This window comes from Hyperoodon ampullatus (genome assembly GCF_949752795.1).
Source record: "Hyperoodon ampullatus genome assembly, chromosome: 8".
Taxonomy (NCBI): Eukaryota; Metazoa; Chordata; class Mammalia; order Artiodactyla; family Ziphiidae; genus Hyperoodon; species Hyperoodon ampullatus.
Genome location: NC_136921.1, coordinates 33,602,695 through 33,628,355, shown reverse-complemented (window position 1 = coordinate 33,628,355; position 25,661 = coordinate 33,602,695). Strand labels below are relative to the sequence as shown.

At 36.1% G+C, this 25,661-nt stretch overlaps 1 protein-coding gene across 3 annotated transcripts in view; it reads left to right on the top strand.

Moving 5' to 3' along the window:
* CYP20A1 (cytochrome P450 family 20 subfamily A member 1) overlaps positions 1-24,311 on the top strand; it is a gene marked incomplete at both ends in the record, with an annotated part of 61,595 nt that extends 37,284 nt beyond the window's left edge. For 2 of the 3 annotated variants that reach the window (XM_079709884.1, XM_079709883.1), the window contains 7 exons: positions 1,907-2,022; positions 2,853-2,907; positions 5,590-5,710; positions 10,905-11,016; positions 12,183-12,247; positions 23,922-24,011; positions 24,161-24,311. In XM_079709884.1, coding sequence (XP_079566010.1) covers positions 1,907-2,022; positions 2,853-2,907; positions 5,590-5,710; positions 10,905-11,016; positions 12,183-12,247; positions 23,922-24,011; positions 24,161-24,311 — 710 coding nt within the window. The remainder of the gene's footprint in view (positions 1-1,906; positions 2,023-2,852; positions 2,908-5,589; positions 5,711-10,904; positions 11,017-12,182; positions 12,248-23,921; positions 24,012-24,160) is intronic. The other variant, XM_079709885.1, reaches the window with a different exon arrangement.
* Positions 24,312-25,661: the final 1,350 nt, after the last annotated feature.

The window sequence follows — 25,661 nt, the reverse complement described above, 5'->3', positions numbered from 1 at the left end:
GGTGATTGTAATGTAAGCAAAGTTTATGAACCATTGCAGTACAGTGTTAACAGTTTCTCATTTTAATCACTAACGTGTTATTAGACTCCTTCAATTCTATAAATAATGAAGATCTAGAATATCCTGGTATGTTTTTCGTCCTGGGGAGGTGTCAGTGAACAAAACAAACAAAAATTCCTCTCCTTGTGGCACCACATTCTAGTGGGAAGAGACAGATGAGAATCTGAATAAGTAAACTGAATAGTGTGTTAAAAGATGAAAGTTGCTATGGAGAAAATTAAATCAGGAAGAGGGATAGGAAGTGCTAGGGGTGGGGAGATTATTAGGAAAGGCCTCACCAAGATTAGGTGACTTGAGCAAACACTTGCAAGAGATAAGGAAACCAGTCCAAGCAGATCATGTGTATATCCACAACAAGTAGTTGCAAAATCCTTGAGGTAGGATTCTTCCTGATATATTTGAGGTACATCAGGGAGCTGTATGCCTGGAGTGAAATGAGTCAGAAGAAAAATAGAAGGAAATGAGACCAGAAAGATTGGGGGGTTGGAACAAATTTTGTCTGGCTTAGGTATGACTAGGTTGCTACTATGAGATAGGAAGAAGCCACTGGAAGATTTTGAGCAGAATTATGAATCTGAGTTATATTTTGAAAGGATCACTCTGGCTGCTGTCATAAAGGGGCTCAGAGCAGAAGCAGGGAGACTAATTAGGGGGCTACTGCAATGAGCCAGGCAAGAAAAATAATGTGGCTTGGACTAGGTGGCGGGTAGCAGAAAATATAAAATTTTTTTAAAAAGAGTAATAAGAGAGATTAATTCTGTATTTTGAAGGTTAGAGCCACCAACATTGACTGCCAGATTAGATATGGGGTATAAGAGAGAAGGAGACACCAGAGTTTTAGGCCTGAGTCACTGGAAAATGAAATTAATAGGAAATAAGATGGGACAGACTGTAGAAAGATTCAGTTTTGAGGCGAAAGATCACGACTTCAGTTTTGGATATGTTTATGTTTAGTATGCTTCAGACGTCGAAGTGGAGATGTTTAGTTGATTGTCAGATATATGAAACTGAAGTTCAGGGGAAAGAGATCCTAAATGGAAATATAAATTTGGAAGTGTTCAGTACATAGATTGTATTTAAGGCTTTGAGAATGGTGATCACCAAGGTAATGAATATAAATAGAAAAAGAGGAGAGGTCCAAGAAAAGAGATCCCTGACCTTGGGCATTCCGTCATTAAGAAATTTGAGAGGTGAGAAGGAATCGACAAAGGATACTGAGAATGAGCTGGCAGTAAAGTGGGAGGAAAGTGTGGAGTCCAGGAGAGTGTGGAATCCTAGGAGCCAAATGAAAAAGTGCTTCCTACAGAGTAAGTGACCAGCATCAGATGCTATGATAGGTCAGGTAAGATGGGGCCTGAGAAATCTGTGGATAATTTTCTTGATAGTTGGATTAATCTTCCAAGTGTCAGAAATTTACTTTTCTGATTATTTCACATCTGTTTCAGTCTCTAAATGAGTGATGCCTGATTTGGGAGAACAGTAGAGTTAAGCAGACAGAATTTAGAAGGAAGGTGAATAATACCAGGGGAGGGATATATGTGTAAAAGGCCTCTAAGGGGCTAGCATTGTTCTATTTCTCCACCTGGGTGTTTGCTTTACAGTTGTTTGTTAAATTGTGCGTGTATGTTTTATGCACTTTTTGGTGTATGTGTTAAATTTAGCAAAAAGAAGAAAAAAAGTAAGTAGATGAGTTTAAACATAAATTAGCTTTTAAAGCATTATTGGTTACTACTTTTAACTTTGAAAGTTTTATTCTGCACATAGGAACATTGTAGAGATACAGAAAAATGTTCAGTCCTCACAAATGCTTATATTCTAAAATCTTTTTTTGTTTTTCTTCTCTAAGCCCTTATGCAACTGGAATCTATTTTAAAGAAAATCATAAAAGAACGAAAAGGAAGGAATTTCAGTGAACATATTTTCATTGACTCCTTAGTACAGGGGGACCTTAATGACCAACAGGTGATGTAATTGTTAAATGTTTATCAAACAAAAGATAATCAGACATGTATAGAGTGTGCTTTTTATCCACTTTAACCCAGATGCCCTCCTAGAATTCAATGGCTTTTTTCTTTTTTATTGTACATCATCCATAAATAGTATTTAGTCTCCTGTTATTTAGTTCTTTGAAGCAGCTATATAGTATTAATATTTGAGTAAGCAAATATCGAACCAAAGTTCTCTGACTGTAAAAGAGGAGGACTTGGATAAGCCTGTACTGACTAAGCTGCTCTGCCTACATGACCAGGTGTGGCAGCTTGGCTTGTTCCCAGTGTGTGTGTCTGTCACCCCAGCGCACCACTGAGATATTGTGTGTTTGCGGTGTTGTCAGGCAAAGGACAGGAGTGGAGCTGTTACTGCCACACCTACCTGTTCAGTGTAGGAATCTTCTGCCCTACTCTATGCATGCAAGTCCTCATAGACAAAAGCGGTTTTCTGGGTGTGTGTGGGTGCAGATATTCTATCAGGATCCAGGACAGTGGCAGGCTCTTCACTGTTCCTGAGTCTTCGTTGCTGCTCTAGGCCAAGCTAGAATGATAGCACTGAACCAGTTTGTTTGATGTATCATGAGCCAGTAATATTACTGGGTAAGTGTTCACTGTATCACAAATGCAGTGCAGTGTTTCAGTTGGTTTTTTCATTATATAGATTTTTTTAAAGTGAAAACCTCATAAAGAAATAACATGTTTTCCCTTTCCTTAACTCCCATTTTGTACTCTAGGTGATTTTACTAGGGCCTAATATAGGCCACCTTACATTTCACACTTTCTAAACTTAGTTTTGTTTCCTAGATCCTAGAAGACAGTATGATATTTTCTCTGGCCAGTTGCATAATAACTGCAAAATGTAAGTATAAATTGATTTGTTTGAGATAGGTTATAAAATATATAAGGATAAAGCTATTCTAAACTAAAGGAAACACTGTTTGCAAGACCTCTTTATAATTTCCCTTTGTTCTTCTTTTTTTATTCTTGTTTGGAAGGCTTGATTCACACAGGCACCTTTTTGTTTTTTTTTTGAAACCCCAGATGCTCTGTGCCACCTCTGAACATTGCCATAAATTTCTTGACACAGTTTATGGATTGTGAATTCTAGTTAGTGCCCAGCCAGAGCTGTGAGCTTTTCAATTTCCTGCTGTGGCTTTTCACTTTGTCTTCAATCTAGTCTGCTATTATTAAGACCTACCAACAGAGGATATAGGCCACAGAAATCATGATTTAAAAAGAACTCTTCTCTTGGTGGAATTGAAGGTGATTATTATTTAAAATTCTAAAATGGGTGATATATTTCTAGTTTCCTTACTGGTTTTTAGTTTATCAGACTACCATTTGTTTATACAGTATTTGTAAAAATTTGTATATCCATAAAAATATACTGACATAAAATGCTAAAGGAGGTATTAAAACATCAGTTTAAAATCTAAAGAATTTATGTTAACTTGAAGGATTTCATTCACAACTCTTTCTGTTTAAGAAAATTTTAAAGAGGATGAGTGTAAATGTAAACTTCCTGTATTTCTTCTTTGTAAAATTTTTGATATCTAGACATGTCCAGATATTATAGATTAAATGGAATTTAGGTAAGCATGTGTCAAAAATAATGTATCAAACCTTTTAAATACTTGTTTAAAAATTTATTACATTAAAATATATCTTTGCTAAAGACCTTCAAAAAATCTGCATCAGTTATACTCTGGATACCATAAAAAGTGACCATTTCCAAGGTTGATTTAATATTTTAATCTTTTTTGCAGTTTTTAGGGGGAATTTTCAGAATATTGCTATTTCTTTGCATGTGGGTTGGTTATTTTTTAAGGCACCTCTGAAATTTTGAGAGTCAAGATCGGCAGGTAACCTTAATTAAAGTCCCTCCTCTGCGACTTAGCAAGTCTTAGCCTAGAGCAAGATACTGAACTCTGCATTTCTTTCCTTTTCTAAAATAAGGGTGACCTCCAAGGTATCTTTCAACTATAAAATGGTGTCTTGATTCAATAGTATAATTAAAGAACATTAAGTGGCTTAAAATCCCATTTTAAAGCTATCCCCTCTGTCATACTCTTTAATAGAGTTGTACAAAAGAACCAATGTTTGAGGTTATTAAGCGTATACAGTTAAATTAATTTTAAGTGATAATCTAGTCCATCAGTGTATATGAGTGCCTACTGTACGCAAATCCTTGTGCTAAATCGTTCAATATTATATATTACTACATATTGTTGTAAAATTGCATACATGTACATATTGTATACTGTCCGTGTAAGTTTTCATATCACTTGTGAAATAGAAATTCTGCAGTTTACTCAAAAGCCATAATAAAGAAACATATGTAGGAAAAAGTTAAGGTCCGCTACTCCTATGCGTTTTATGAACTCTGGGTGTGAGTAAATTATCAAAGTAATTGAGCATGAGGTAGCTGTTGATTTTATTGACAATAATATTTAGGGCAGAAAGTGAATTATGTATTTTCCAGGCATTGGAATTGGATGATAAGTGACTTAGGTGAACATTTAAAAATATTAACTTTGAGATAAATTTAAGCCAGCCCTTTAGCTCAGGGAAGAGATAATTAATAAGCGGAAGTAGAAATTATTAAATGCCTTTTAAGAAGTACTTGACATAGAAAAAGTAGAGCTGTACATAGAGTCATATCAAGCATAGTCTAGGGAAAGAGATGTTATGTGTCTGGATGGTTCCATTTGAACAGTTGTAATCCCAGTGGATTCCTAAAGGGCATATAACTACTCTGTTTCCTCTGTTTTATGTTCATCATGTAATTAATTTTCTTACCTTTTGATTTCCCCAGTGATTATAATCCATAGCCATTTTAAGCAAAAGTAAGCCATAAGCTAGTGATCTTCCAGTGTTGGTGTTCATAAAAATAATTGTGGTATTTGTTAGAAATATAGATCCCTGGACCACACCCTAAACCTACTGAGTCAGGATCTGTGGATGGTGGGGTTGTGCCATCAGCCACCTCCCAGAAGAGTTTTGAGAACCACTGTCATAAGCAATAATCAGTCTCAGTTCTTGAACCACTGTATCTACCTTTACAAGTAAAAATTTAGAGTAATGATTTGTAGGTAAATCTCCTGCTACTTTGATTTGTATGAATCATTTAATTAAAGCTCCTGAGGAAATTGATAAATCAATTTTTTGCTTTTACGAGGTCGATTGAACCAAACAGTTCATCACAGTTAACATTTAACACTTCCCCAGATGTGAAGTTTATTTATTATCATTACTATTTTATCTAAGGTAAAATGTATTAAGTGCCTTTGATTACTTGCCAGTTTTAAGAAAGAAATCTAGATTTCACTATCTCTTTTTGGGAATATTCTGTAAATATTCATGTTCTGTTCAATGAAGTACAAATCTTGTGAACAATCTTGTTTTATCTTTTGGTAGCATTTACGTATCTTCTGTATCAGAAAAAAAGGAAAATATCAAAAAATAATAAATTTGTTTCTTATTCTGCACCCAAACTATGAATTAGCTGCTTTCATTGTTATTAATATAAATTTTCGCTTAGTGTGTACCTGGGCAGTCTGTTTTTTAACCACCTATGAAGAAGTTCAGAAAAAACTATATGAAGAGATAGACCAAATTTTTGGGAAGGGACCTGTAACTCCAGAGAAAATTGAGGAGCTCAGGTAAGAACACAATAAAAGGAAAGAGGAGATCTTTAAAGGGTAAATTTGAATCAGTTTATCTAATTTAAAGCTAATGCTAATATCTAGGAGAGCTATATATTTTTATAGGACTTAAAGTATTTACATACAGATTTTAATGGATAACTCAACTTGCTTTTTAAAATCTTAAGGTACTTTTGGGAAACCTTTACATGAGCCTGTATAAAATAGTATCAGTGATATCTAATAAGTGGAACATCCACACCTTGTTGGTACAAATGCAGAATGGTACAGTTCTGTTAGAAAACAGTGTGGCAGGATCTTATGAAGTTAAACATACCATATGACCCAGCAGTTTTCCTAGGCATTTACCCGAGAGAAATGAAAACATATGTCCACACAGAGACCTGTATGCAAACATTTATAGTAATACTATTTATAATAGCAAAAACTGGAAGTAGTCCAAATGTTCATCAACTGGTAAATAGATAAATTGTGTTATATCCATACAAGGAAGTGTTACCAAGTAATGAAAAGTAACACAATATCAATACACACAGCAACACGGATAAATCTCTTTATGCTAAGTAAAAAAAAATCAAACACAAAAACTGCCTACGATACGTTTCATTTAGGTGAAATTCTAGAAAAAGCAAAACTATTGTGATAGAAAGTAGATCAGTGGTTGTCTGGGGCCAGAAATGGGGAGGGGGTCAATTACAAAGGAGCACAAGGAAAGTTTTTCAGGGTGAGGGAAATGCTCTATATCTTTTTTGTGGTTGTGTTCACACAATTATATACAATTACTAAAATTCATCAAACTGTACAGGTAAAATAGATACTTTTTCTTCTTCTTTTTTTTTTTTTTTGCGGTACGGGCCTCTCACTGTTGTGGCCTCTCCCGTTGCGGAGCACAGGCTCCGGCCACGCAGGCTCAGCGGCCATGGCTCACAGGGCCTAGCCGCTCCGCAGCATGTGGGATCTTCCCGGACCGGGGCACGAACCCGTGTCCCCTGCATCGGCAGGCTGACTCTCAACCACTGCGCGACCAGGGAAGCCCCTAGATACTTTTTTTTATATGTAAGTGTGATACCTTAATTAAAAAGATTTTAAAAAATAACAGCTGTGACTTCTTAGGGGGTTGGAAGTCTGAGACTGGGCAGCAAGCAACCTTACCTTGGATAATCTTTCAACTATAGAAAAGAAGATAGGGATACAGCCATTGGAAAGAACTCAAAGCTATGGGTTTCACAGGGAGACTTTTGTTACCAATTCTTTAAAATGTAGGAAGCTTTATTTATTACAATTAAAAAAGTAATACATACTTGTTTTTTTAAATTTATTTTTTATTTATTTTTATTTTTTAACATCTTTATTGGAGTATAATTGCTTTACAATGGTGTGTTAGTTTCTGCTTTATAACAAAGTGAATCAGCTATACATATATCCCCATATCTCTTCCCTCTTATATCTCCTTCCCTCCCACATACTTGTTTTTTGAAGTTTTTATAATACAGAAGTGTATGAAGTGGAAGGTGAGTGTCCTTTGTAAAAGAGATAATAATTGTTAACTATCTGTATTGTTTTTCCAGACTTTCTCTATGCATATATACATATGTATTTAACACAAAAAATTAAAACCATTTAAAAATACAAAACATGTAACTCTTCCGTAAATTCCATGTTTTCTCTAAATGTGCTGTGGACAGCGTTCCTATACGTAGTAACTCCACATCCAGTCAGTGACTAAGTTCTGTTGATTTACTTTCCAAACAACATTTAGTTGGAAGTTTAGTTTTAGTTCTTTCCATTGCCCCCACTGCCTAGAGCACCATCAGCTTGTCTGGGATATTTCAGCAGCCTTGGATCTGCTTCCCTCCTATGCATTCTCCAGATTGCTGTTAGAGCCTGTGACTGTACACTGTAATCACTTCGGCTACTTTAAAAATACACATAACCTGTGACCAATCCCAAACCAACAATCTCTGGGCATCAGAAAATTTCAGAAGCTTCTCAGGTGATTCTAATGTGTAGCCAAAGTTGAGAATCACTGTGCTAGTCATCTTTCTATATCTGGGGAGTCATATCTGATCAGACTCCCCGACTTAACATCCTTCAGTGACTTCTGGTTGCCCTTAAGATAAAATTTAAACTCACCAGCTTAGCTTATAAGGCATTTCAGGAACTAGGCCTTGCATTCCTCTCCCACCTTATCTCATTACTTGTGTCTCTTCATACCCTTGGATTCAGCTGTACTGAAATTCTTTTGTTTCTTCAAATGTAAAGCACTCTTTTTTATCTTCTGGCTTTTGTCGAGATTCTCTCTTCCTCTCTCCTCCAGCTAACTCCAGTTTTTTCTGCAGGTCTCAGCCTAAGTGTTTATTTCTCTGCAAAGTCCTTTCTCTAGTTAGGTGCTCTTGCCATGTGTCCCCTCACTCCCTGAACTTCCTTTATCATAACAGTTACTGTGCCCTTTTTTTTTTTTTTTTTTTTTTTTACCTCTTTTACTTATCTTTATGGCCACAGAGGAAATAGAGGTTAAAGAGAGGCTGGAGAGAACTATTATAAAATTCCTATTAATACCATCAGATAATTTGCGAGCTATTGCATTCACTGAACCCAGAACAGATGTCAGTAAAAAGAACAATCAGAAATTTCTGGAATGGAGCAGCTCCACTAGTAATTTCAAAGCCTTCCTGACTATAGCACCCTAAATAAGAAGCTGTGTTTCTAGGAATACACTCAACTGGTTGTGCAGAACAGCCATGTTAAACTAAGCTGAGGAGATCTGACATTGACTTCTTTGCCATCCATCTTTTTAATCAACTTTATTGAAGTATAATTCACATATGATAAACCACATTTATTTTATACTGTGCTCTTTTTTTTGTATTTACGTTTTTAATATCCTGTGCCTTTTTAATTGTTCATTCTTGATGTCCCTTCCTCCGTCCCTTCCCCTGCCAAGTAGACTTCGAAATTCTTTGAGGGTATCTGTCTTGTTCACTGTTGTAGCTCAGTATCTAATGCAGTGCTTCTAATGTAGTAGGTACCCAAAAAATATTTGTTCAAAGAGGAAAGGATGTTTCCTCTTGTTTTTGTTGCTTTTAGAAATTACAAAAATCAGCATTCCTATGCTTACATATTTGCTGATATTTCTGATTGTTTCTATTAATAAGGTTCAACTGGCATTTACTATGGATCCAACTCGTTATTTTTAATGGATGCATAGTATTGCATTGTATGAGATTATTATTTAAGAGTATATGTTCGAGGTTTATTACTCAAAGATGCATCCCTAGATCCTATAGTTGAATCCTGCCCATTAAAAAAAAAAAAAAGAAACTTGTATGGACTTCCCTAGTGGTCAAGTGGTTAAGACTTCACCTTCCAATGCAGGGTGTGTGGGTTCGCTCCCTGGTCAGGGAGCTAAGACCCCACATGCCTCACAGCCAAAAAACCAAAATATAAAACATAAAGCAGAAGCAATATTGTAACAAATTCAATAAAGACTTTAAAAATGGTCCACATCAAAAAACTATTGAAGGGACTTCCCTGGTGGTCCAGTGGTAAAGAATCCGCCTTCCAATGCAGGGGACATGGGTTCGATCCCTCGTTGGGGAACTAAGATCTCACATGCCGCAGGGCAATTAAGCCCATGCACCACAACTACTGAGCTCGAGTGCCTCAACTAGAGAGCCTGCGTACCACAAACTACAGAGCCCATGCACCCTGGAGCCTGTGCACCACAACTAGAGAAGAGAAAACCCACATGCCGCAACTAGAGAGAAGCCCACACGCCACAACGGAAGATCCCACATGCCTCAACTAAGACCTGACGCAGCCAAATAAAAATAAAAATAAATAAAAATTTAAAAAATAAAAATAAAAAAATCTTAAAAAAAAAAAAAAAAAAAAAGAGTATATGCAATAGTGTAGTGTTTCGATTAGGGGCTATGGAGTAACAGACTTGGGTTTGAATCCTACCAATACCACTTACCTGCTGTGCACTTTTAAACAATTGCCTCATTTTTAAAATCTGTAAAATTAAAAGATAATAGCATCCATGAGTTTCTTATAAGGATTAAATGAGATACTGCATAGAAAGTATTTAACAGAACTGGCTCATAGCAAGATTTCAATACATTTTAACTTTTATTCTCATTGGGAGGCACACTTCATATTTTCATATATATTGCCAAGTTATCCTTCAGAAAGGTTGTACCAATTTATACTTCCACCAACTGAATATGGATGTCCTTTTCCTTATTTTTTGTTAGTGTTTGTCTGTGACAGTACTCTTGTTCATCTTTGCTAATCTGGCAGGTAAAAAAATTTGCTTTGATTGGCAATCTTTCCATTGTTAATGAGGTTGAGTATCATTTCTTAGTTTCCAGGCCATTTGCATTTTTTCTTTTTTTTGTGTGGATTGCTTTTTTATATTTTCTGTCCATAATTTCTATTGGGGGTGTTTGATCATTTTAATTATGAATTTTTAAAGAGCTTTGATGCATTAAGGATATATTTACTGTAAATATTTTTCCTACTTAGCTTTTAATTTTACTTATGATTGCAAGTATGAAAAAAAAACTTGCATAGTCATATCATTCAATATTTGTGTTTTTCTTTATGGTATCCTTCATTGTTTCAGTATTTTTATAATTTTTAAGTAGAAAAGTCTTCTATTAAAATTTTTATTAAATCCTTTATTAAAAATAAAAGACGTTGGGGGCTTCCCTGGTGGTGCAGTGGTTGACAGTCCGCCTGCCGATGCAGCGGACAAGGGTTCGTGCCCCCGTCTGGGAGGATACCACATGCCGCAGAGAGGCTAGGCCCGTGAGCCATGGCCGCTGAGCCTGCGCATCCGGAGCCTGTGCTCCGCAACGGGAGAGGCCACAACAGTGAGAGGCCTGTGTACCGCAAAAAAAAAAAAAAAAAAAAAAAAAAAGACGTTTCTACTCAAAAATTTAAAAAATATTGTTTCGAGTTTTCTTCTGGTACTTTTAAAGTTGTTTTTATTTGTTTAAATCCTTACTCACCCGGACTTTATATACCTCTAAATATATAATGTATTTTAAGCAAATAAGAATTATGATATGACTATTTCAAATTAGGAAGGTTATGAAAATTGTTGAATGACACTTTAAAATGTATATACATTTCAAACTGCCTCTCCCAAAATAAAGATCTTCAAAAAAAAATTTTTTTTTAACAGGTATTGTCGGCAAGTACTTTGTGAAACTGTTCGGACTGCCAGACTGACCCCAGTTTCTGCCCGGCTTCAAGATATTGAAGGAAAGATTGACAAATTTATCATTCCTAGGGAGGTAGGAAACATTTGGTATACTTAACCCATTCAGTTATTCTTTTCAACTCTGTTAGTGTGTGTTTTTTAAATTTTATTGTTTAAAGTGTCCAATAAATGTTGCCTATTGTTAAATCAAAGACAAGTGTTTTAAATGACAAAATAATATGTGCTTGTTTTAAAGTTCAAACAATATAAAAGAAAGGCTCCTTTCTCCACAGGTACTACTGTGAATAGTTTAGTGTTTATTTTGTAGGTCTTTTTCTGTATATGTATATTACTCTGTGTGTGTATATACATGTATACGTATGTATTTTAAAAACCAAATTCATATGTGAAAGAGTACTCTTTATATATTCTTTAATTTTCTTCTTTTATTGAGTGTACCATGGCAATTGATACAACTGGCACTTACTATGGATCCAACTCATTATTTTTAATGGATGCATAGTATTGCATTGTATGAATGTACCATAATTTATTTAAGCAGTCCCCATTGATGGAAATTTAGATTGACGTTAATTTTTTTCATTATTACAAATTGTATACTTGTACTGGTATTGGGAGAGCCTTAGAAAAGGAGTTTTGGGGCCAAACAGCACATGTGTGTAAAATTTAAATTGCCCTCTAAAAGGCAATTTATACTTTGAGCAACAGTGTATGAGAATGCTTTTCCTCTCCATATTCTTACCACATCTGGATTTATGAATCTTATATGAAAAATTGTCTCTTAATTTGCTTTCCCCTGATCATTGGAGAGATTGAACAGCTTTTCGTATATATATTAACAGTTTGTATTTCCTTTAACTTCTTTCTAGTGAGTTTATATTGTCTTTTTGTATATTATACATATTAATTCTGTCACTTATATGGCAAATTTTTTTTCCTGTCTGTTATTTATCTTCTACTTGTTTTATAGTGTGTTTTTTGTTTTATTTTTACTGGATACGGGTTTTAAATTTTCACATAGTGAAGTCTGTTATTCCTTTATGGCTTCGATATTTTGTGACATGCTCATCCTTCCCACTATGAGATCACCAAAGTAATGGCCTGTGTTTTCTTCTATTATTTTATTTTGTATTTTGTATTCACTATCTATATTAAAAGAGCATTTAGATAAGTTGGCTTTCTGGGCATCATTTTGTCTCTTGTTAGACCTTGAATAACTAGAGTAATTTTTTTTTGCAGACCCTTGTCCTCTATGCCCTTGGAGTGGTGCTTCAGGATCCCAGTACTTGGCCATCACCATACAAGTATGAAATTTCTGTCATTGTCTGTGCAATTATTGATTTTTATGTGTTTGCCTGTTTTGTGTTTCTTTTTAAGTTTTGAGGAGAAAATTCAATATGTAACAGGCATATAACAAAAGAAAGCCACTGCCTTCCCTGTGTATCTTCTGCTCACTGCTTTTTCTTTCATGAATCTACTGTCTGCTACCCTTTGTCTCTCCTATTACCACTTCTATCCTAAGATCTATTTAATTAATTAATCTCTACAATTATTCTTTAATTTCAATGGTATTTTGGAGTTCTTTACTGATAAGTGAGTATTTTTAAATTAATTACTTAATTTTATTTTTGGCTGTGTTGGGTCTTTGTTGCTGCACACGGGCTTTCTCTAGTTTTGGCAAGTGGGTCTACTCTTTGTTCTGGTGCACGGGCTTCTCATTACAGTGGTTTCTCTTGTTGCGGAGCATGGGCTCTAGGCGTGTGGGCTTCAGTAGTTGTGACACGCGAGCTCAGTAGTTGTGGCTCGCGGGCTCTAGAGCGCAGGCTCAGTAGTTGTGGCACACAGGCTTAGTTGCTCCGCAGTGTGTGAGATCTTCTCGTATCGGGTATCGAACCCATGTCCCCTGCAATGGCAGGCGGATTCTCAACCACTGCACCACCAGGGAAGCCCTGGTAAGTGGGTATTGGTTGTGCAGTTTCTTTGTTTTCCTTTTTTGGTCTCAATTATTAAGCTCTTTAGTCGAATGCAGAAAATAGGTGTTGTGTGTATATTGTTATGTGTGAGAACAGCAAGGGAGGGAAAAGGTGAAGAATAAAGCTGATATTGTTTGCCTCCTAGGTAGGCGTCTGGTAAATCCGCCTTAAAGAAATGGGTTAAGATTTACTGCCCTGGAAGAAGGTTATACGTTGAGTTGATTGGGACTAAGAGCTGTGTGAAACGCAGGGGACAGAGTTGATGACATGGTTGAAATAGTAGAAAAACCTACTTCTGGAATATAAGGATGGGACATTTTAAGTGTTCCTATCATTTTAGTTTTTAATATTACAATGACATTAAAGGGGAATCTATTGATAAATGAAATAGCAGTCCTTCAAAATCTTCTGTAAAAATTAAGTAAATTTTATATTCCAAGGGGCTTTTGTAGCAAAATTAAAGATATACATTGGTTTAAAAAAAGTATGCTTATAATTATAAAAAATTAAAATTTCAAATTTTAAAACCTTAAAAAAATTTCACGTGGAAAAATGCCAAGTTTTTGATAAACTTTAGGTGTAATGTGAAAATCATAAGAACTTTGCTGGAACTTTTGACACTATTCCTATCCTCAAAGCACTCAGAGAATCTAGATTACAGATTGAAAATACTGAAAGAAATATATGCTAAAGTGTGGAAATCATTTTTACGAATCAAATGCAGTCAAATTTAAGAAATGTTATTAATAATGTTGTATACCAAGGAAAAGCTTTCTTAGGTCGTGCAGCTCATCACCCATTCCTTGTGAAAAGTCCAGAGATTCATTTGTGTCAGCACCTTGAGAGGATCCTTAAGAGACTAATTCACAGTAGCAAAAATGTTCATAGGCTGAGATAGACCCTGTAGAGATAGTTGATTAATTACAGTTTAAATATGTGTCACACAGAGGAAGATGAAGAGGTTGACTTTTCACTATATTTAATGCTCTTGAGGTCAACAAAGGATGTTGCATATCTTTTCATGGCTGAGTAGTATTCTATCGTATGGATGTGCAGGGTTTGTTCAACTTTAACCCACTGAAGGACATTTGGTTTGTTTGCAGTATTTTGCTTTTAGGAATAAAGCTGTTATAAACATCTGTGTACAAGTTTTGAGTGAACATAGGGTTTCATTTTTTAGGATAAATGTCCAAGGGTACGATTGCTGGGTTATGTGGTTAGTGCATATTTAATTTTGCAAGAAACTGCCAGGCTATTTTTCTCAGATTCTTAGCAGCAGTGTTTTGAGAGATTCAGCTTCTCTGCAGCTTCAATAGCATTAACTATTGTTACTATTTTTTATTTTAATTGTTCTAATAGGTATGTGGTGATATTGCATTGTGGTTTTTATAAATTTTTTTTGAGTGAGTAGCTGACATTACCTTATTCTGCCTATAGAAAAATGTCTAGATATGATTTATTTACAGAAATAAATGCATGGAAATACATTATTACTGTTATTGTATTGGCAGTATCTCAGAGGAAGAAACCCTGGGTCAAATTCTATGAATTAAATGGATCATAATATAAATATTACTCTATACCAAATAATGAAATATTATCAACTTTAAAAAACCAGACTGAAATAGAATTCTCAACTGAAAAGAATGAAGACATGACTTCCCTGGTGGCACAGTGGTTAAGAATCCGCCTGCCAATGCAGGGGACATGGGTTCGATCCCTGGTCCAGGAAGATCCCACATGCCATGGAGCAACTAAGCCTGTGTGCCACAACTACTGAGCCTGTGCTCTAGAGCTCATGAGCCACAACTACTGAAGCCACGTGCTGCAACTACTGAAGCCTGCGTGCCTACAGCCCATGCTCCGCAACAAGAGAAGCCACTGCAATGGGAAGCCCACACACTGCAACGGAGAGTAGCTGCCACTCGCTGCAAGTAGAGAAAGCCCGCGTGCAGCAATGAAGACCCAATGCAGCCAAAAATAAATAAATAAAAATTAAAAAAAAAAAAAGAATGAAGACGAACATTCAAAACCTCAGTATGGACTGGGACCAAGATAGTGACATAGCAGGCTTCTGAATTTCCTTCCTTACACAGATGCATTGAATGTACAGCTACACATGGAGCAATACCCTCTGAGAAAAATCCAGGAGCTAGCTGAGTGACTCCTACACATTGGGCAAATGAGAAAATACCCACATTGAAACAGGTAGGAAAGACTGAGACACATTCTTGCCATAAACCCCACCCCCAGCCCAGTGCCATACAGTCAGGAGGGAACCCCCAAGTCCCAGCTTCTCCCTGAGGATTGAAGGCTTTGGACCACACATTTAGTGCCCTGGCTTTAAAGACTCCCACCTGAGGAGTGGGCTCCTAAAACATCTACCTCCGAAAGCCATCTGGGCTTGCATTCATGAGTCCCACAGGACTGTAGCAAACAAAGAAGCAGTTCTTAATGGGAGCATAGCGTGAGCACAAGCATTCATCATGGCTGTCCCCATAGGGCTCAGCATAGAGGGAACAGGAAAAAATGCCTGTCTCCCAGTTTTTCTCTGAAGGAGGGTGACTACATACTTTACAAGCTGCTGCCTGAAGGTCTAGCTTCTAATTGGCATGCGTCTGGGTATACTGGCTGTGATCCTCCCCGGAGCCTGGGGGAGTCAGTGGACACACCCCCAACCTTCTACTTCTGGTTCACTCCAACAATAAAACCAAGTCGCCAGCATCTTCCTTGCACAGACATCTAGTGTCCCAAATTTTATGGCTGCCATGCAAGGGAGGGATATGCCCTAAATCTCATAGCTCTGATAGCTAGTACATCTTGCATTCATAAGTCCTATGGGACTATAGCAAACAAAGAAACATATGTTAATGGGCATGGAGGTATTTGTGGTTAGCCCCCACCTTTCAGTGCAGAGGGAGCAGGCAAAAATGCCCATCTCCCAGTCTTTCTCTGGAAGGAGTTTGACTACATACCTCACAAGCTGTTGGCTGAGGGTCTGGCTTCTAATTACCACCATCTAGGTGTTGACTGTGATCTTCCGGACCCCAGAAGAGCTGATGGGTACTTTCCTCACCTTCTCCCCGCAACTTTACTCCAACAGTAAATCCAGCTTGCAAGTATCTCCCAGGAAGGAGCTTGTCCACACATCTAGCAGTCCAGCTTTTATATCTGCCACCCAAGGGACAGGCCTCCATCACCCAGCTGTGATAGCTTATGGGACTTGCATTTACAAGTTCCACAAGATTATAGTAAAGAAACAAACAGTTTTTAAATGGGGGCAGGAACACCCCCTGTGGCTATACATCCAGGCTCAGCACACAGGGAGCAGATAAAAACGTCCATCTCCCAGTTGCTCCTTGGAAGCAGTTTGACTACATACATACATCCTTACCTGTTGCCTGGCAGTCCATCTTCTTATCAGCCTGTGTATAGGTGCTGACTGTGATCCTCTCCTTTTGGACACTGACAGGTCATGACATACCCTCAACTACTGGGAGCAACTGTGAACAAAGACAGCAGGTTGGACAATCACAGACGTTTAAGAGGCAACCAGGAAGTCAGGCTAGGCTAATTAATGAGCTTCATCTCCTACACAAGACTGTGACAGCAGTCTATTTTACTAGATAAAATAGTCTGCTGTAAAGTGATGACACTGGAGAAAGACTGGAACAGCCATTGCTGGCTTTCCGTGAAAAGCCATATGCCAAGGAATGTGGGCAAACATAGGAAGCTGGAACACACAAGGAAATGATTTCTACTCTAGAACCTCCAGAAAGAAGTGCAGCCCTGCTGACACCTTCATATTAGCCCGAGTGAAGAAGGAGCCCCCCAGGAAGGAATTCTGGAAGATATGCCCTTGGATCCTGACAGTGAAGCTTATGAAATACCTTCTGAGGAACAATACCAGGACTACGAACCTTAAACCTAAGAAAAATCTTTGCTTCCAGTTTCCTGAGATCTGCTGACAGATGTTCCATCCTGTACAACTGCTCAGTTCCAACGTGCCCCAGTAATGACATTTTCTCAAAGTTTTCACAGTGCATTATAAAGTAAAAGAATGTTTTATCTGATATAAAGAAACCAACACAAAGAGTCATGGAAAATGTAGAAACAGGGGACTATGTTCCAAACAAAGAGCAAGATAAATTTCCAGAAACTGGTCTTAATGAAATGGAGATAAATGATGTAACTAATAAAAGAATTCAATATAATGGTCATAAAGATTGCTCACGAAGGTCAGGAGAGCAATGCATGAACAAAATGATAATTTCAGTGAAGAGATAGAAAATATAAAAATGTACCAAACAGAAATCGCAAAGCTTAAGAATACAGTAACTGAGTTGAAAAATTCATTACAGGGGTTTAACAGCAGATTAGATGAAGCGGAAGACAGGATCAGCAGATTTAAAGGCAGGGCAGTGGAATTCATCAGAGGAGCAAAAAGAAAAACGAAGAGTGAAGATAGCTTAAGGGACTTATGGGATATCATCAGGTAGTCCAATATACACATTATAGTTGTCCAAGAAGAAGAGAGAGATTGAGTCAGTAATCAAAAACCTCTCAACAGAGAAAAGTCCAAGACCAGATAGCTTCCTTGGTAAATTCTACCAAACACTTCCAGAAGAATTAATGCCAGTCCTTTTAAAACTCCTCCCAAAAATAGAAAAGAAGGGAACATTTCCAAATTCATTTTATGAGGCCCGTATTACCCTTGACGGAAGTCAGAAAAGGACACTACAAGAAACTATGGGCCAATATCCATAATAAACATATATGGAAAACATCTTAACAAAATATTTGCAAACCAAAATCAGTAGTACATTAAAAGAATTATTATACACCATGATTAAGTGGGTTTTACTCCTGGGGTAAATCTAGGATGGATGGTTCAACATATGCAGATCAATCAATGTGCTATATGACATTAACGAAATGAAGGATAAAAACTGTATGATCCTCTCCGTAGATACAGAAAAAGCTTTTGCCAAAATTAAATATCTTTTCATGATAAAAACTCAACAAATTAGGTATAGAAGGAATGTGCTTCAACATAATAAAGGCCATATATGACATGCCTATAGCTAACGGCATACTCAAGGGTGAAATGATGAAAGGTCTTCCTCTAAGATCAGGAACAAGACAAGGATACCCACTCTCACCACTTTCATTCAACATGATATTAGAAGTCCTAGCCAGAGCAATTAGGAAAGAAAAGGAAATAAAATCAGAAAGGTAGAAGTAAAATTGCCTTTACTTGGAGATGACTTGATATTATACATAGATAACCTTAAAGATTCCACCAAAAACTGTTAGAATTAATAAATGAATTCAGTAAATTTTCATGATTCAAAACCAATATAAGAAAGTCAGTTGCTTTTCTATACACTGACAACACATTATCAGAAAGAGAAGTTAAGACAACAGTTCCATTTTCAATAGCATCAAAAATAGTAAAATACTTAGGATTAAATTCAGTCAAATAGATGAAAGATCTGTACTCTGAAAACTAAAATATTGATGAAAGTAATAGAAGAAGACCCAAGTAAATGGAAAGATAATCTGTGTTCATGGATTGAAAGAATTAATATTGTTAAAATGTCCCTACTAGACAAAGCTATTTACAGATTCAGTACAATCCCTGTCCAAATCCCAATGTCAATTTTTATAGAATAAACAATCCTTAAATTCACAGAACCACTAAAGACCCAGAATAGCTAAAGCAATCTTGAGAAAAAAGAACAAAGCTGGAGGCATCACACTTCCTGATTTCAAACTGTGTTACAAAGCTTTAGTAACCAAAACAACATGGTAGTGCCCTAAAAACAGAGATGTAGATCAGAAAAATATAGATACATAGATGGAGAGTCCAGAAATAAACCCGTGCATATGCTGTCAACTAATTTCCAACAGAGGAGGCAAGAATATGCAATGGAGAAAGGTTTAGTCTCTTCAATAACTGGTGCTCAGAAAACTGGATATCCATATGCAAAAGAATGAAACTGGATCCCTATCTTACAGCATGCACAGAAATCAATTCAAAATGGAATAAGACTTGAATGTAAGACCTGAAACCCTAAAACTCCTAGAAGAAAACATAGTGCTAAGGTCCTTAACACAGGTCTTGGTAGTGATTTATTTGGATTTGACACCAAAAGCAAAGGCAACAAAAGTCAAACTAATCAAATGGGACTAAACTAAAGAGCTTCTGCACAGCAGAGGAAACCACCAACTAAATGAAATGGCAACCTATGGAATGGGAGAAAATATTTGCAAAGCAAATATCTGATATGGAGTTAATACCCAAAATATATAAGGAACTCCTACAACTCAATAGCAAAAAAGAAACAACCCAATTAAAAAATGGGCAAAAGGGGAATTCCCTGGTGGTCCAGTGGTTAGGACTCTGCACTTACACTGCTGAGGGTGCGGGTTCAGTCCCTGGTCAGGGAACTAAGATCCCACAAGACACGTGTGGTGGACAAAAGAAAAAAAAATGGGCAAAGAACCTGAATAGACTTTTTTTTTTCCTTCGAAGAAGACATAGAAACGTCCAACAGGTACATGAAAAGGTGCTCAATACCACTAATCAGATAAATACATATCAAAATTGCAATGAGAGATCACCTTATACCTGTTAGGATGTCTGTTATCAAATAGACAAGAAATAACAAATGTTGGAAAGGATATGGATAAAAAAAGAACCCTTGTACACTGTTGGTGTGAATGTAAATGGGCACAGCCACTGTGAAAAATAGTATGGAATTTCTCAACAAATTAAAAATAGAACTACCATGTGATCCAGCGGTGCTACTTCTGAGTATATATCCAAAGGAGACAAAATGATTTCTTAAAGAGATATCTGAACTCCCATGTTTATTGTAGCATTATTCACAAGTATGGAAGCAACCTAAGTGTGTCTGTCAATGGGTGGATGGATAAAGAAGATGTAGTGTATATATACATACAATAGAATATTATTCAGCCTCACAAAAGAGGGAAATCCTGTTATTTGCACAACATGGATGAACCTGGAGGGCATTATGTTAAGTGAAATGAGCCAGACAGAGACAGACAAATAGTGCATGATATCACTTACATATGGAATCTGAAAAAACAAAAAACCCAAAAAACTTCCAACATAGAAACAGAGAGTAGAATAGTTGTTGCCAGGAGCTGGAGTGGTGGGGGGTGAGGAGTAGGGAGCAGTTGACAAATGGGTACAGACTTTCAGTTATAAGGTGAAAAAGGTCTGAGGATCTAACTAACGTATGACATGTTGATTATGGTTGATAATACCATATTGTATATTTGAAATTTGGTAAGAGAGTAGAAATTAAGTATTATTATTACACAAACACAAAATGGTAACAACATGTAATGTGATGGTTGTGCTAATTAACTTGAGGGTGGGAATCCTTTTGTAACGTGTATGCTTATCAAATCATCATATTGTACACTTTAAATATATTACAGTTTTGCAGTTATAAATCAATAAAGCTGAAAAACTTTAGGTTAAAAAATCCTTCAGCATTTGAGGCCAAATTATCTATTTTTCATTTTAATTTTATTTTTAATCCTTAAAATTGTGAGGTATTTCATAAAATAGTTGGATGTCTGTATGTCTTCTTTGGAGAAATGTCTATTTAAATCTTCTGCCCATTTTTTGATTGGGTTGTTTCTTTTTTTGATATTGAGCTGCATGAGCTGTTTGTATATTTTGGAGATTAATCCCTTGTTGGTCACATCATTGGCAAATATTTTCTTCCATTCTGTGGGTTGTCTTTTCATTTTGTTTATGGTTTCCTTTTTTCTGCAAAAGCTTTTAAGTTTAATTAAGTCCCATTTGTTAGTTTTTGTTTTTATTTTCATTACTCTAGGAGGTGGAGCCAAAAAGATATTGCTGTGATTTATGTCAAGGAGTGTTCTGCCTATGTTTTCCTCTAAGAGTTTTATGGTAGGTATCTGGTCTTACATTTAGGTCTTTAATCCATTTTGAATTTATTTTTGTGTATGGTGGTAGAGAAGGTTTTAATTTCATTCTTTCAAATGTAGTTGTCCAGTTTTCCCAGCACCACTTGTTGAAGAGACTGTCTCTTCTCCATTGTATATTCTTGCCTCCTTTGTCATAGATTAGTTGACCATAGGTGCTCAGGTTTATTTCCAGGCTTTCTATCCTGTTCCATTGCTCTCCAGGTCTGTCTTTGTGCCAGTACCATACTGTTTTGCTTACTGTAGCTTTATAGTCGGAGGTCAGGGAGCCTGATTCTGCCAGCTCCATTTTTCTTTCTCAAGATCACTTTGGCTGTTTGGGGTCTTTTGTGTTTCCATACAAATTAAAAATTTTTTTGTTCTGTATCTGCAAAAAATGCCATTGGTAATTTGATAGGGATTGCATTGAATCTGTAGATTACTTGTGTAGTATAATCATTTTGACAATATTGCTCTTTCAGTCCAAGAATGTGGTATATCCATCTGTTTGTGTCATCTTCAGTTTCTTTCATCAGCATCTTATAGTCTTTGGAGTATAGGTCTTTTGCCTCCTTAGGTAGGTTTATTCCAAGGTATTTAATTCTTTTTGATGCAATGGTAAATGGAGTTGTTTACTTAATTTCTCTTTCTGATCTTCCATTGTTAGTGAAGATGACTAAAAAGCACTTGAAAATATGCTCAACATAGCTAATTATTAGAGAAATGCAAATCAAAACTACAATGAGGTATTACCTCACACCGGTCAGAATGGCCATCATCAAAAAGTCTCCAAACAATAAATGCTGGAGAAGGTGTGGAGAGAAAGGAACCTTCCCACACTGTTGATGGGAATGTAAATTAGTACAGCCACTATGAAGAACAGTATGGGGATTCCTTAAAACCTAAAAATAGGTTGCCATATGATCCAGCAATCCCACTCCTGGGCGTATATCCGGAGAAAACCATAATTCGAAAAGATACATACACCCCAGTGTTCATTGTAGCACTGTTTACAATGGCCAAGACATGGAAGCAAGGTAAGTATCCCTCAACAGAGGAATGGATAAAGAAGATGTGGTACATATATACAATGGAATATTACTCAGCCATAAAAAAGCCTGAAATAATGCCATTTGCAGCAGCATGAAAGGACCTAGAGATTATCATACTAAATAAAGTAAGTCAGACAGAGAAAGATAAATATCATATGATGTCACTTATATGTGGAATCTAAAAGAGTGATACAAATGAACTTTTTTACAACACAGAAACAGACTCACAGACTTAGAAAACAAACTTAGGGTTACTAAAGGGGAAAGGTGCAGGGCGGAGGGATAAACTAGGAGGTTGGGATTAACATACACAGACTACTATATGTAAAATAGATAATTAACAAGAACCTACTGTATAGCACGGGGAACTCTAATCAATATTCTGTAATAACCTATATGGGAAAGGATTCTAAAAAAAATAGATATATGTGTATGTATAACTGAATCACTTTGCTGTACACTTGAATTGAACATAGCATTGTAAATCAACTGTACTCCATATAAAATAAAGATTAAAAAAAGTAGTTGAAAAATCAAGTTTGATTCCCTTTTAATCTGGAAACATAGGTATCTTCAAGTAAACATTTAGGGTCTCAATTTTCAAGATAGTTTACAAAAGGAAATGCTGATTAAATTTGATACAGGTTTTTTTATATGGACTGTAATGTAAATATAGTATATTCCAAAAGTGAAAGGTAATTTACACTTTTTAAAAAGGGCAATGCCGCCTGCTGATGCAGGGGATACGGGTTCGTGCCCCGGTCTGGGAGGATCCCATATGCCGCGGAGCGGCTGGGCCCGTGAGCCATGGCCGCTGAGCCTGCGCATCCAGAGCCTGTGCTCCGCAACGGGAGAGGCCACAACAGTGAGAGGCCCGCGTACCGCAAAGAAAAAAAAAAAAAAAAAAAAAGGGCAATGAAAGCAGGATTCTTTTTCTTTTTTCTCAGAGTTTAGATCTTTTAAAAACACTTGTTTTTGAGGGGAATTTTTATGCTCCTTGGTGGATGGGTTGTTTTCATTTAATATATCCATTTCCTCATTGACTTTTTTTTTTAAACATCTTTCTTAGAGTGTAGTTGCTCCCACTGACTTTTTACAGAGTAAACTTCTGTACAATAAAAGATCCTTCTTAGCCTCTTCATTTCCCACACTTATTAATATGTCTGGGTCTCATGTAATTGATGAATAGAATTTTTAGTCTGGTGTCTCCAATCTTAAGAACTAAAATTTGACTTAAGAGGCAATGTAAAATGCCTCGCATATTGGTCCGATGGTCTCATGTGACATATTTTGAACACTCTTAAATGTAAATATTCATTATGTGATTTTGTATGATTTATCCTTAAATCTCATAAATGATGTAGTTGCATGTGACAGTTTCATTCCTCGATGATTCTAGAGAAATGTATTTTGCATCTATTGTTTAGAAGTAGGGACTTCCCTGGTGGTGCAGTGGTTAAGAATCTGCCTGCCAGTGCAGGGGAAATGGGTTCGATCCCTGGTCCTGAAGATCCCACATGACGCAGAGCAGCTAAGCCTGTGCACCACAACTACTGAGCCTGCGCTCTAGAGCCCGCGAGCCACAACTACTGAGCCTACGTGCTGCCACTACTGAAGCCCATGCGCCTAGAGCCTGTGCTTCGCAACAAGAGAAGCCACCACGATGAGAAGCTTGCGCACCTCAGTGAAGAGTAGCCCTCGCTCACTGCAACTAGAGAAGGCCTACTCGCAGCAACGAAGGCCCAGTGTAGCCCAAAAATAAATAAATAAATAAATAAATAAGAAGTAATAAAGTAAGCAAAAAAAGATGTAATATATGTTCAATAGTTTGGGAACATAAAAGGTCAAATTTAAATATAATGTGACAGCAGTTTCTACCTTCAGTAGTTTTAAAACTTTATTACATACCCATGTTCTTATAGTGTAAATATGTACTATGCCAGTGGAGCTCTGTTGTGATCAGGCCCAAATCTTCTTTTTAGGTTTGATCCAGAGCGGTTTGATGATGAATCGGTAATGAAGACTTTCTCCTTGCTTGGATTCTCAGGCACACAGGAATGCCCAGAGCTGAGGTGAGATGATAGAGAAATGAAAAGGAAAGGAAAGATGCTAGACTTTGTACTTATAATTTTGTTTATCACTGTTGATGAGAATGAACAATCTATATAGTTAAAGTATAGTTGTTAATTTTTAGTAACCTGTTGACTTTCTTCCTGACTAGGTTTGCATATATGGTGACCACAGTACTTTTGAGTGTACTGGTGAGGAGACTGCACCTACTTTCTGTGGAGGGACAAGTTATTGAAACTAAGTATGAACTGGTAACATCATCCAAGGAGGAAGCTTGGATCACTGTCTCAAAGAGATATTAAAATTGTATACACTTAACTTTGTTGAGGGAAATGACCATTTAGAAAATATGTATTGAATCCTTTTATAAGGCAAGCATCATTGTATAATATAAACACTTATTAGTACTTCATCATGTAAATTTGAATTTTTGTATATCAGAGTTTCTTAATGCATCGTATACTTTTATACTTATTGCATCAATATAGTGATAATTTTAATGGGAGGACTTCTACTTTTAACTTTTGTTTTATCAGTTTCTATGTCATTGTTTTCATATTCTTAGCGTTAGTTTGATCTCTAAAATTAATATACTTGAAGAGAAATTATTTTTCACAATAATGTTTTTTAAATATTCATAAAAGAGAAAAATAACTCATTTTCACACTTTCAGTAAATCCTCTTAAAGGGGACTTTACATAAAAAGGAAAAGAAAAAAAGGACTTTATATAATTTTATTTATTGGATTAATATTTTTATTTTCTGAGTATAAATTAGTTTGTGTTTAATCATTGTTATTAGGTTTGAGTAATTCAGTAAATAACATACCTTGTATTTGCTTGTATGCCTTCCCAGACAGCAGTGTTTATTTTATGACTTGTACATTGCTCATCATTTTGAACAGTTCTGAATCATTTGGAAAATAATACAGTTAGTTCTGAATGTGTTTTGAAGTGGTGTCCTTCCTAAGTAGCAAACTAAGAGTGAGGCTTGTATGTCCTTTTTTTGCTGGGAATTGTAGTAACACTATATTACTCCACTAATCATCATTTGTGGAAAAAAAAATTCCTGAATTTATTTATTATTATGTCATATCCTAAACATAAGAAATGAGAGAGCATTAACTAAAAACTGAAACCAAATTTAAAAGAAAGAAAACAAAGATGGGTCGAAAATATTTGCAAAATATATGACAGAAAGGGATAATATCCATATTACATATAAAGAGGTCATACAGATTGTTAAGAAAACATACAATAGATAAATGGACAAAACAGCTTTTATAAACTTTTAGAAAAATGGTCAGTCTAACTAGTAAGCAAAGAAATATTGGGGCTTTTTCAAAAATAAGTATCTTTCAAATTTATATTTTAGTACTGGTAAGTTTTATATTTAATGCTTTTTTATTGACAGCATTGTATTTTAGTTTGCTTTCTTTGGTTACACTGTTCTTGAAGAATTCTTTTTTTAAAATATGTTTTTTTAAAGATAAAAGGAGATATGAAGGAAATATGCCAAGCGCTGATAGAGAGGAAAGGAAGAATAGTGATAAATGTTTGCAAATGGGCTTATTTTTGACACTGCTGAATTTCTCTTGTAATTCTAGTTTCAAGAATGTACCCGTTATTAATTGAGTTATTTTATGTTGTGTT